Here is a 13358-nt window from a genome sequence, read left to right as displayed (position 1 = left end):
ACCAAGCACACACATCCCGCTTACTCCTCGGCAGAGTGATGCTGTACCACACACACAGATTCACCACTGCACGGGGACATCCCTCACATCCCCCCTCAGACAAATGTAATCCCTCGAGTTAACATCAACTCATTATCCAACAACTACACTACATTCCAGATGCTTCTTGGGTTAATAAATAACTGTATTCTTTGAAAACACATAATCCCTCAGAAAATTGCATGTCTGAGCTGTGGTTGGATTAAGTGAAATAAGCTATTCCAACAAGTGCTCCAAAGAGGCAGTGGGACATAAGACTTGTTTTTAAAGTATGCACCCTGCTGAAGTTTGCCCACTCGAGTGTTTGCATGGGGCCACGGAGAAGACCTGTCCAAGGCTCTGAGAGAACGTACAGATTAACCTGATGCTTGTGATTGGCCCAGCTCATCCATAAGGTCTCTTCATCACGCTCATTAGGCTAACAGCGATTGACAGGCGACATGAGCAACACTGGAAGGTGTGCCTCCCCACTCCAGATGTTATTGCATCAAGAAAAGTAACTCAAGTAGCTGAAACAGACAGACAAGGTGCTCAACCTTGACTTGACTACACCTGACTATAAAAAAATGCACAGCTCACAGCTCAAGCACAGGCACCAACACAACCCATTCATTTTCAGGAGACCCTCCTCATACAAACTACTTCACAGGCTGAACGACGACGACGACAGCTGCAGGAACTCGTGAGGCCCCCCGTCTCAAGTTGAATTGGAGGCACAACTTCTCTTAGGTTGTGTGCCCTTCAAACATAATGAAAGCCCTCACACCCTTTTCCTGAACTCACTCCATCCAATTCTGGTGGCACCAGATCATTTCAAAATAGGAGGGCGGCTGTTTTTAGAGAGCAGGTACAGGAGGGGTTTGATATCAGTTGCTCATACAGTGCAAGTATGAAGTGAAAGACAAATGTCTTCACAAATGTGAATGAAGAGGATGTTTTGTCTCATTTATCTCCTTCCACTTCCCGTGACAGGTACTGTTTGTGTTGGCCAGGACAGAGAAGCGTTGTCATGAATTTTGTGTTGCACCACAACAGACCAAGGTTAAACAATTGCGAAAGAGTAGCGGGACAGAAACACTTTGGCTTTACAATAAAAGCTAATGAAAAAGACTGCGGGTGGTGGGGCCAGACTCATTTCAGTATACTGTTTGCCAACAGGGTGAAGGCTAGTTCCTGTTGCGCAAATAATGTTTGCTCAGTGGAGGCATTGTAATGAGCAACACTCTATTAAGAGAGAAAGGAAGGGAATCTGTTCAGTCGAATCATTTGCGTGTCACCTCCAGCAGTCAAAGAAATGATGGAAGCGATTACACATCACTGCGTCACCTCGCCCGCCATCTTCAGTCATTTCAACAACCCGAAATTGACGAGCCAATCCTGTATCATATCCATGACTTCAGCTCATAACTCAACAGTAAGTAACTCCTGACAACCTGAGGACAGGACAAATCTCCGCCTTGCTCTTGTCTGCTCTGCCGCGAGATACGAGTGTCTCCTGGACAAAGACAGAGAAAGCCTGGAGGAGGGCTTTTGTCTGCAGGTACAGGAAAGGACAAGCAGGTTATTTCCTTCGGCATCAGAGCACAGCCAGGCCTTTATAATTGGCATGTGCACGGAGAGGCACTCAGATGGAGCCCTCATGTTAGAAAACTTAATCTGTAACAACTTCTGCTTTATTTATTGAACTGCAATATACACTGGACGCGATTATGACTGACATACCGTAATTAACTTGCACTGGAGCGTTTGTCCTAAAGTGAGGACACACAGCATCTATACTCATGTCCTTGAGAGGGTCAGAGGGTCTTACTCTTCTGAACTAATCTACTCACAAGGGTATCTGAGGGAAAGTGGACGGATCATTTTCAAAGGTAAAAAGATCTCAACACTAAACCATTGTCACTTCAGAAGTCAGAGTAAGGTCACCTCAGTATGACTCAGGAATAAGTTTGAGTTTGGAGAGTTACTGCAGGTGAAGCATGAACTACAAAACTGGACTGAAACACTAAAAATCTTATTTCAACACAGGTCATCTCGCTCCACAACATTGGGGCATGCTGCATCTATTAGTCCAGCGTTTCACTGGATTCCACTGACACAAATTGCTTTGGATCTAGTCATGACTTAGCCTTCTGGACAGTACATTTGTAACACCCAGTCTAATCCCGCCCTGCTGCTACGAGTGTTAATAGTGTAATTGCATTAGAGATCAAACTCGTGAGACAAATCAAGGACACTCTTGTCGTTTAGCTGCGCAGTGATGTGATGAATTGCTGCTGAAATCAAATCAGGGATTCCTCACCTTGCGGTGGGGACGACGTGAATGAATCCCTTGGCGAACAGCTAAGAGATCTAATAAATAGAGGAAATACCCCCTTAAAAAGTCCTTCTAAATGTAATCGCTTTAGAGACAAGTGGGATAGCATAAAGATCAAACACTCCTAAAACTCCTAAAAACTCCTAAAAGCACATTTGACCATCTAAAATTGAGTTTCTAAAATAACGAACACACGGTCCAATATCATCAACAGTTTCTTAATGGTTTTTTTTTTTTTCAACTCAAAAGCTGACTTTACCGTGTCAGCTATAACAGCTGGTCAGCCTGAACCCTCCATATGCATCTCTGTATCACATCATTACATTATTCAGTCACACCTAAATAATGCATACGTTAAGGGGCATTTTTGTGTAACGGGCAACACTGGACAAAACCTACCAGGAGAAAAAGAAGTACTTTTCTTTGGTGACCCGCCGTAAACTCACACAAAAAGTGAACTTTTGAATGTGTGTGAGTGTTACCCTTCAGAACCTAAGCAGATCCATCAGTGATGCTGGCGACAGATACAGGCCTGATAAGCAGTAGCATTACTCTCTTAGTAATCCTGGTTAATCCCGAGAGGCTGAAGCCTCTGCACAAACCAGCCTGAAGCAGGAACTTCAAGTGTCGGTGGGGCAAAATCTTTTGACAGGTGCACAGAAAACTCTCACACATGGTTAGAAACCTCACACAAAAAACTCAGCACAATAGAGGTAACAGATCTGCACAGATAATTATTGACACTGGAATGGGCTGAAAACCATCAATCCAGCCCTTGACTGGTTGGACCAGTCTGCACAGCCCAGCAGTCGATTCATGGATTTTGTTTGTGGCACTGCAACCTAGTTTAGGAACTCAATTGATATTAGCTTCAACTAAAGGAAATGAGCTGGGCACGCGCTGTGCACGGGACGCCAGTAGAGTTCTCATCTGTTGGGGAAAACCTACTGTATATGGATTAACGCAGTGATTGTTGGCAGGCCAATACACGCGACTACAGCGTATGAATATATCGACTGTGAGTAAAGGGTGAGTGCTGTTATAATACTCACACACACTTTGAACACATTTGCAGCCATTAAAATCTGCCAGAAATTACACAAATAAATCACCCGTGCGCCTCATGCATGAGTAGACTGATTAAATGTCCTTTTTCTCAGGATGATCCACTTTCATATAGCTCAGACATCCCAGGGGAGCGGAGAATTACAAGTGTCTAATGAAAACAAAGCTGCTAACATTGTTCATCTAAGTGCCGGGTGTCTGTCCTTTCATGCCCCCAGCTCTGTGGGGCAGGTCAGGCCCATAAAGCTACTTTCGAGACAAGGTCGCGAACTCAAGAGTCCTCTGTGGAAGAATGGCTCCGGATTTATTTTAAAACGAGACCCAGAGGACCTGGAATGAAGCGACGTCCGGATCCAAATGGCTCATGCAATCAAGTCAAAACGGATGAGAAGTAAAACGTACAATGAATGGATGGAACTTAGTGTACGCCGAAAGAGCTCTGGTAGCGCGCTCACCATCTTAACCACTAACACCCACACAGCAATTTGGAGAAACCACTTTCAGCTCATTAATAATTTGTGTCTCAGTGCAATCAATTTCCTCCAGCTCGTCAGTCTCCTGACAGAGGACAGTTTACCGCAGAGCTGTTGCAATAACGCGGCATACGCCGGTGAAATGTCAAGGCTTTTTAAGTATCAAGTAACGAGGGATACCACTGTGTAAAATGACTCCCGGTATCTGTCACGCGGAGAATTTGGGTGATACTGCTCAATATCAACTTCAAAGATATTCTGAGAAAATGCTAAACTGCTTTCAGAACCTGACTGCCACTGTAAATACTGCAAAAGAAATTTAAAAAAACAAACATATTTTTCTTTGAAATAATCACTCTGAAAATATAATCATGTTTCCCTCCATTTTTTTTTTTTTTTAAGATATTTTAAGAATGTCAAGCAAAAACAGGAAAAAAAAAAGCTCAGCATGTTTATATTTATGAAAGCAGTGCGGAAAAGACTACGGTGTTTCCAACACAGAGGATTACAGGCGTCACGATGTGGGGGATCCATGCACCTCCCCTCTCTCGGATCAGCATTAAAAAGCACAACAAAAACAAAGGCGAGGGAACAGCAGAGGAAGAAATACACATTATGCAAAAAACACAGGAGGCCTGGGCTCCTTTGCACAAAAAATAATCTAAAATTAGCTGTTTTCTTTTCAGCACATTGCACCATGCAGAGTAGCAGACTGATGAACTGTCTGGTCCATACCAAACAAACCCGGATCCCTTTTTTTCTTATGCATCCCCCCCTACAGTGAATTATGATGCACATCCCTCCCTGTCACCACCCGGATCTCTTATAAAACAAAACAGGTGCATCTTTTGTCTGACACTGGCAGTCTGATGCCAGCTCAGATTAGAGAATCCTAAATAATAGGCAGAAGATGCTATTTTCTCCACTATTTTAATCCAGGAGGACCTTGATGATTCCTTTTTTTTTTTTTTTTTTTTAATTAAATCTTTTTGATTGAAAAAACCCACACACACAGTCATGTGGTGCATCTGACATCAAAACAAAAACAAATGATGCAAATTTTTTTTTTAAAAAGTGGAGGTCCTGGAGGCTGCTTATTTACTCTGTGCTTCACAAAGAAACTACACAAACACCACAGATTAAATTATGGGTCCCTGAATTATTAATACAGGTATAAAACAGGACACAAAAAAAAATCACAGTGGTGCCTCTAAATGGATTTTTGCAAGTGGTTATAATAATGCAATAAATGTGTTATATTTGTCAGTTACAGGCTGAACTATACATAGAAGTGTTGTATTTATCAGAGTGTCCTGTGCAGGAGGTTTCTCTGTCCTTACCTTGCTTCAGGCACTTTTCACTTGGAGCTCAAAGTCCAGTCTTTCAATCCATTGATGCTCCTCTGTTAGGCTCCTCTTTCAAATCCAACTATCCATTCCTTTCTCCTCTCTGGATAAAAAGTGATGTATTTTTTTTTTTTAAAGGATAGAAACAAAAGAAAACGACTTTAAAAACAAAAAAGAAGGTGTTTATCACAGCGCAGGTGGTCACATGTTTTCTTCTCCGTCCTTACGTGGATGGAATTGAAAGAAACTGAGATTAATCCTGGAGATCCATGGATGTAGGACCTCCGAAAAACTCCCGTTTGTCTTCAGAAACACCCATTAATCCAGCTCACCTTAAATCAACCGACACCAGCCCATTTAAAGTCCATTTAAACTTTACAAGATTTGGATTTTCTTCTTCTTCTTCTTCTTTTTATGCGCAATCTTCTCACTCCAAACTTGTCGAAAGTCCCTTTAACAGTTCGTGGAGGAGGTTATAAATATAGAGAAATAAACTGGATTCGATCCAACAGCGCATTTATCGTCAAAGACGCAGAAATAACGTGCAAAAAGAGCCGCAGACTGCACGTTTAGTTGTGGTCCTGCTGTTGATACTCTCTCCCCGTGGTGTCCCTCCTCCTACTACCACCATGGTCCCTCCTCCTCCTCCTCCTCCTCCTCCTCTTCCTCTTACTACTACAGACACGTCAAGTCACATATAGCACATCCACTACACTTCCTGGCACACCTTTCACATTAAAGCTCCCACTGCGATGCACAAATATCACACTGCCATCCAAACTCCATCCATCCATCCGTTTATACTTATCTGTAACAGTAGCAGCTTCAGTGATCTTTAATAATTCATCGTTTTGTCGCATATTGTATATGTAATAAAATAAAATGATATATATATATATATATATATTTATTTTTTTTTTAAAAAGGCCAAACCTGTTGGGTGTGTTTTCTTTCACTTTTTTCATACCATAGACAAATGAAAGAAAACAGAAAATATTCATGTTAATGATGCTGAAATAATATGTTAGTTCAATTCAAATATCTAAAAACAGTAATATGGACAAGAAATACCAGACCATGAATAAATTATTCCTCATAAACAGACAGCTGGCAACATGACATTTCCAGCAGCACTTTATACCAGCAACTGAGCTAAAAGTACCATAAGATATTTACATTACTGAAACGAGAATGAGAGTGGCTCGGGTGTACTCTGATTTGTGCCCAGTATTAACTGAGATAAACTCTATGTTGTCGATGAACTAAAATAACTTGTGAAAAAGCCTAAAAAAATAATAAACAAATAGAAACTTTTAAAGGCATAATGTTGAAATAGAATAGAATATCTGATCGTCTGCCTCTACTTTTTCTGCTCATCTGTGAACCTAATGTCGTATTGCACTATTCTTTGTTACATTTGTTCACATGCAGTGTGAGAGGAGCAGGTCAGGCTTTCTTTCTTTCTTTCTTTCTTTCTTTCTTCTTACAGATTTTGTGACATGCATGCAAGCTAAAAAAAATTTTTATTGTAGTGGGATAATGGCACTTAAAAATTTGTATTGGTTTATGCAATTTTACATGTTTGTTTTAATTTTTAGTTTCTTCATACAATATACATAGGTATATACTTTTGTGGCTATACCCTGACGAAGCTCTTATGTTGAAGGTGGAATTATGTACTTTCGGCGGTTTGCGTCCTGTCCCTGCTTCACTTGATGCACGTTCTACTTTAGCGCCTCAGACAAAAGCGTGGGAAACAAAAGACACCCACCCACACACCCACCCACCCACACACACACACACACACTTTATGCGGTTATTGCTTTTTCCCGCAAATACACTATCATGACCACATTTTCCTGAATAAGTTTATGAATAAAATGATTAGTTTTTTTTATCATGACTTGCGGTGGATCTCACCTCAAAACACACTGCCACCATAAATACCACCTCCACACAATGTTAATTAGAGTACCTTGTGTTGAAAGTTTTAACCTGTTGATATCGACCCAGTCTGGGTGTTCAAACTGATAGTATGATATTTTGCGTATTAAAGACATTTGAATGAGTCTTTATGCTCTCTGGCTGAGTCCAGCTGTTTTCATCATGGACATAGTCCAATAAGGTTTTATATGTGTGAGTATTTGCATGCTGGCAAATATCAGTATGTTTACACAGTATTTCTGGGTTAATCTAGCCCAGATTTAAACACAGGCTGAATATTTAATAATGTCACTTTGGATCTGGTCCACTTTGGTTTATATTCTAACAAAATTAACCCAGCAAAACATAATCATACTTTTATGAATCTATAAATGTATTTCAGTTTTATCCCTTCAGATTGAAGGTAAAACATATTTGTAGAGCATTAAACGGTCCAGAGACAGGATACCAATCCCATGTTCTAGTTTATCAAACTGGATAGCAACGTTAGCATTTGTGCTAATTGCTAACTGAAGAGAAAAGACTATCCTTTCAAAAAGAAAAAAACCCTGATATATTTTTTTTGTCTGTGCATGTGAATATATATATATATATATATATATATATATATATATATATATATACGTTTAGACAAGCTGCCATTCATAAAAGGAAATAAAATATTTACATTTCCCCATCATGGATCCGTGGAAAGTAGTGCTAATTGCTAGTGCTAATGTTAGCTGCAGCCTTTTCTTTATAACTAGAGTATTAACTTTCACAAAAACAAACTGAAAATATTTAATTTGTGTTGTTTTAGTCAGTTGTAATTTGTAAAAGTATAACTCCTTTGTACATTAACTCAACATTTACTCTAAACTCTTGAGTTTTCACACAGACAGGTTATAATACAGACTTTCGTTAGTAGAGCTAATCCTTATCAATATTTTATCATCTTACCTCTGTATTCCTTCTTCTGATTCCTCGCAAAATAATTATAGATTACATCTGATGTACTCCAGGTTATTTCTTCTTCTTTTTTTAAGGGGGAGGGTCTTATGTTTACATTTTTATTTGAAACAGCCAATCCAGAGCCACACTTCTCCATCAGCTGATTCTTGTAGGTTCAATTTAGTGGCAGAACCTCAGTAAATTTAAAGTCTTTTTTATGTGTTGCTATGGCACAGGCCCATGTTTGGGAGTAAATTGACCTTACTTAGAGTTCAACTATGTCCACAATACCTCTGCATGTGTTATTATGTGTCTGCTCAGCAGCACTTAAATCATGTCACTGACTATAATTAGGAGCAGGGTAAATGCCTGTCTGTTACTGCGAAATGTAAAGCCAATGGTCATTAACAGGCACGCATCATGGTGTTGATATTCTTCCTATAAGAAATTACATGTTGAAGTATCATGGCTACCAGGAATGATCTCTGTCTTCTCTAAGAGGTTTTTGTGTTCGTTTCCCCCCAAAAAAGACGAGCAGCATTTCGAGAAAAAAGCTGATCTAAAGTGTAATCTGATCCAACTAATACCAGGTAATTTGTGACTGAAACCAGATTAAGTGTGCACGTTTGCAAGGAGGAACAATTTAAGCGAAGGGAACAAATATCCACAGCGGGCTGCCAGGCATCTGAAAGGATTATGGAGGTCCGGCCTTTACTGGGCGCCTGTTTTACATATGACATTATCCTGGAAGGGACATCGAGGTGACAGCCTGATCTCTCACCAGCTCGCCCTCAAATAAGATTGAAATTGACGAGTTGATGGCGAAGATTAAAAATAGAGAAGCTTTGTTGACGCAGGTGAAAAGGGTGTCAGGTCTTAATTGTGTGCGTTTCACCCTGTTTAACAATGTTTATTCACACAGGCCAGATGCACCATATGGCGATCAGAGGATTTGAATTAATCACACGGAATCCTTCAAGAAATAACAACTCCACAGAGTCAAAGAGGCATTAATTGGAGAGCATGGCAACCAGAAATCGAATTTGATTGTAGGTCACTGTGTCATTTTGCAAAATATTGATTATGTACATCTTACAAAACAATGTGGTTAAATCACTCAGCACCACCTGTGCAGCCGGAAAATCTTTCGAGATGATTGTTATATTCAGTCTTTTAGGACAGTTATTATTCTAGCTTTCTTCCACCTCTGAATAGATGGGTGGCTCCCTTCAACCTGCTGAAAAGTCCAAAGAAAATTATACATTTCTTCAATTAGTAAACCTTGGGTTTTTAATACTTATTTCAGTTGAAAAAGTATCTGAAATTATCAACCTTGCCTTACATTAAGTAAGCTTTCTTACTTTTTTTTTCTCCCAATACTGTGGCAGAGGCTGAAATGCATTCATGTTAAATTATTCAGTGCCACAAAGGTCTTTGCGAACAAGCCACCATCATACATGCGAGTACAATGAATGAATGATCTTCATGAAAAAAAAAAAGCATTGCACAAAAAAACACAAACTTATAAAATGTGTTTTATTAAATGACCAAGCTAACATAACAAGTAGACAAGCAAATCAAAAACTATCTGGTTTGATCAGGCTTAACAGCAGCAGCAGACACGTAATCATATACAATAATTCAGTCTCATCTTCTTCAAGGTGTCACACCTTTAAACTCAGCATGAGCAAAGCAGTGCACGCTGAACACGCGCCAGGACAGCAAGACACAAGCAGAAGCTCGTCAGTCATCAAAGTCTGGAATATCATCATAGGAGTACCCCGGGTAACCCTTTGATGCGTAGTACGCGATCCGTAGGTGGTAAATTCCAGGCAGGAAGACGAGGATCCCGATGATGAGGACGGGCACAGTGCGGTCTGAGTGCTGACAGAGAGGAAACATTTATTCAGTCAAGATCAGTGACTCGTCAGTTCTGTTTAATGTCGTTAAAGGAACAAAACGTTTCCACCGTGAAAAGGCACTCACTTGAACGCCGAAGTATCCGGCCAGGAGAAGGGAGCCGATGATGATCAACAGTGAGCCAATTAGGAAGAGGACCGTGGCGAGTGCTATGGCTTTGTACGGGACTTTGGGTGGGCTCTTTTTGAACTGCAGAGGAGGAGAAATATTTAATTAAAACTCTTTCCACTGACATACAAGACCTCCTGCGGCGCTGTCTGTTTTCCCACTCATGTTCTGAACTATTCAGGCAGAATTAATCTGGCTCATGATGTACTGGTACAGCTCAGAAAAGTAACAGTTTGTAACTGCGAGACAAATATTTTCCACCAAAGAGAGTCAACTCTTCGATTCCAGTTATAACACGTACTGTAGTTCCAAATGTAAATATATTTGTCATACATTGCATTCTTTGTGAATTGATACTATAAAAAGGGTAAAAATCTCCACCACAAAGATCATATTAGAGATTGTTAGGAGGATGTAAATAGTAAAAACAAACCAACTGCATGTTTAACTTGATTTATTTCTTAATGGTTTGCAGAACTCTGGTGGTAAAACCACTTTCATACTGTCTTCTGTGTGTCTGGATGACAGTTTAATAAATGTGAGAAAAAAACCTTGACAGGGTTATCAGGTTTATCTGCAGTATATGTATCTGTACAAAAGTAGGTGTGAAAAAAAAGTAGTTACCGAGTAGATCTTTAAAGCAATGAAAAAAGATATTAAATGAATGAACTGAAATGAATTTGCTTTTAAGAATCATTCTCATTTTTTTCCATAAATGAATTAACCTTTTTTTAAAGTATTGTGAATTTGGAAAAATAATACTTGCAGGAAGGGAAAAAATGCATTTTCCCGAGAACAAAGTCAGATGTTTAGAAAATGACTATCAGATAAAATACTTTCTCAAAACTGTTATTGTCAATATGCCTAATTGATCATTTCATTCAAAAAAACATTCTTTAAAAAAATAAATCTTTAATACATGCCTATCTGACTTTTTTAATAAACTTGGGACATAAAGTGATGCAGTGACTTGCTTTATGGACAGCATTTACATGTTTTCCCTGAGCAAAGATTTTCTTCAACATGTAAATCTAATAAACTGCTGATATTTAATTGCCTGAATGTGAGAATGTGACTGGGGTATCTGTACTTCATATTAATTATTTAAGTATGCAATTTCACTCATGCTGAAGTACAATCTAACCATCAAATGTGACTGCAGTTGCATGGTGGTGCAGTGATTACCACTCTCACCTCAGTGCAAGACCTGCATGCAGTGTGTATGTTCTTCTTATGCATTTTATCAGGTACTCCTGTGTGTCTGTGTCTGTCTGTCTGTCTGTCTGTCTGTGCCCTGTGATGGACTGGTAACCGGCTTTCACACACAGTCAACTCGGATTGATTCTCAACTCTGAATTGGATAAAGCAATGTAGAAGATGGAGGGATGTTACAAACTTGAAGAGGGGAGTTAGAAAGAAGAGAGAGCTGATTAAAAAAAATTATATATATATATATATGCAGTAGCTATGTTGCTTTTGTTATTTGTACACACTGGCTTTTGGTCTTACAAGTGAGGACATTTTGACTTTGAGTGTTTTGATTTTGATATAATTCACACAGTCCAGTGACAGACTGGCGACCTGTCCAGGGTGTATCCTGCCCTTGCCCATAGTAGTCTGGGATTGGCTCCAGCAACTCACAACCCTGAACAGGATAAGTGGGATAGAAGATGGATGGATGGATCACACAGTCCAGAATTATTAACAAGTGTCTAATATTAGGTATAAGCAGGCAGAGTAATGCACTTTTCACTAAACTTAATATTTCACTTTGTACTGACAGAGGCAGAAGAAATACGTCCTTATTTGTATTATAAGGATTGGGGTGGATGGTAGTGTTGCACTGTAGTGTGGTACACACAAATATGTGAGTTAATGCAGTCTCTTATGCTGTGGACATTTTGATGTGGATCATTCTCGTGTTTTCTGGGAAATGTGGGTGGAGAATTAAGACAAATATTAGGATGTTAACCGCACAGGAGTAATGTGTTATTACCTGTAAATCTATGTATCCGTCATCATCAGAGGCCAACCTGGAGTACCTCACTTTGCTGTGGGGAAGTCCGTGAGAAACCACGTTACGTGCAGGCATCTTTCCTCTGCCGCTAATGGTGAGCTGATCACGATATGATGGTAATGATGATGATGGGAGCCTAAATCACGAACGGTTTGTTTCCCACTCAACTACAGAAACATGGACGATGAGGTTATCTTTCATCGCTTATGAGCTGCATATAAAGGTATTACCAGTTGAAGATAGATGAGAGATCTCTACGGAGTTTCAGAGAAGATTACAGCGGGGTGGTGTCTGTTTACCGAGCAACGCACTTCCGTGTTTTCAATCTGCTGCTCGAGCTACGCATGCGCAAACCAATGCGTCCATATTGATTGGATGTTTGATTTAAATCTGGACTCTGATTCCCAGCCTGGCTCACGTGGCCCTCCAGGGATCAGGGCTATCTTGTAACAACAACAATTTGACGTTACATTTATGTGGTGTATTCCAGCACGATATAAACGTTTTTTAAAAGAGACACATCACAATATGCTCAAGATAAAGGGTGTCAAAGTAATTTTTGTTCAGGGGCCACATACAGCTTTGAGTGGGCTTGACCATTGAAATAGTGCCATAATAATCTTTAAATTTAAACTTGTGGTGTGAGGTATATGTGATAAAAACACAAAACCTATCAATTACTACCGAAAATGACTACAATGTCAACATGAAGCCAATTTTAAAGTCAAAAGAAATGATCTCATAGCTGTTGCATTATGCATGTTCTTACAAACTTAGTGTTGTGTTGTGTTTGCTTTTTAAAAAAAAAAATCCTTAAAAAAAAAAAATCAATGTTTTCTTTGAAATATTTACAATTACCTTGGTGGTTTGGTGTGCCGGATTGGAGCCTTCTGCGTGCTGGTTTTGGCCAACAGGCCTTACGTTGGACACTCCTTATCTAGATGTTTCATCGTAAATATTTTAATTATTAATAGGTTCATGCAGGTTGATAAATATACTCATACAAAACAATTGGAAGGACCTTGGTGCATTCATTATTACTTACTATAAATTTAGATAATTAGTTTTTTTTCTTCCATAAGAACATTTTATTCCACTTATTTAAAAGTTACAGCAAATTTTAAATATTAAATCTTGAACTTTTAACTAGATTTGGCAAATCATTTATCTACATATTAACATCATAAACTAGTGCATAT

At 39.4% G+C, this 13358-nt stretch overlaps 1 protein-coding gene across 1 annotated transcript; it reads right to left on the bottom strand.

Moving 5' to 3' along the window:
- Nucleotides 1-9006: 9006 nt before the first annotated feature.
- Nucleotides 9007-12487, bottom strand: tmem230b (transmembrane protein 230b). The gene is made up of 3 exons (XM_080468262.1): nt 12139-12487; nt 10101-10223; nt 9007-9998 (listed from the first exon to the last, which is right to left on the bottom strand). The coding sequence occupies exons 1-3, from the start codon at nt 12232-12234 to the stop codon at nt 9858-9860; spliced, it is 360 nt and encodes a 119-aa protein (XP_080324388.1). The 5' UTR covers nt 12235-12487; the 3' UTR covers nt 9007-9857.
- Between the last annotated feature and the right edge of the window lie 871 nt (nt 12488-13358).

The sequence above is a fragment of the Lipophrys pholis genome, assembly GCF_963383615.2.
Source record: "Lipophrys pholis genome assembly, chromosome: 7".
NCBI lineage: Eukaryota > Metazoa > Chordata > Actinopteri > Blenniiformes > Blenniidae > Lipophrys > Lipophrys pholis.
Note: the sequence above shows the minus strand (reverse complement) of the source record. Positions and strands in the feature narration are given on the sequence as shown.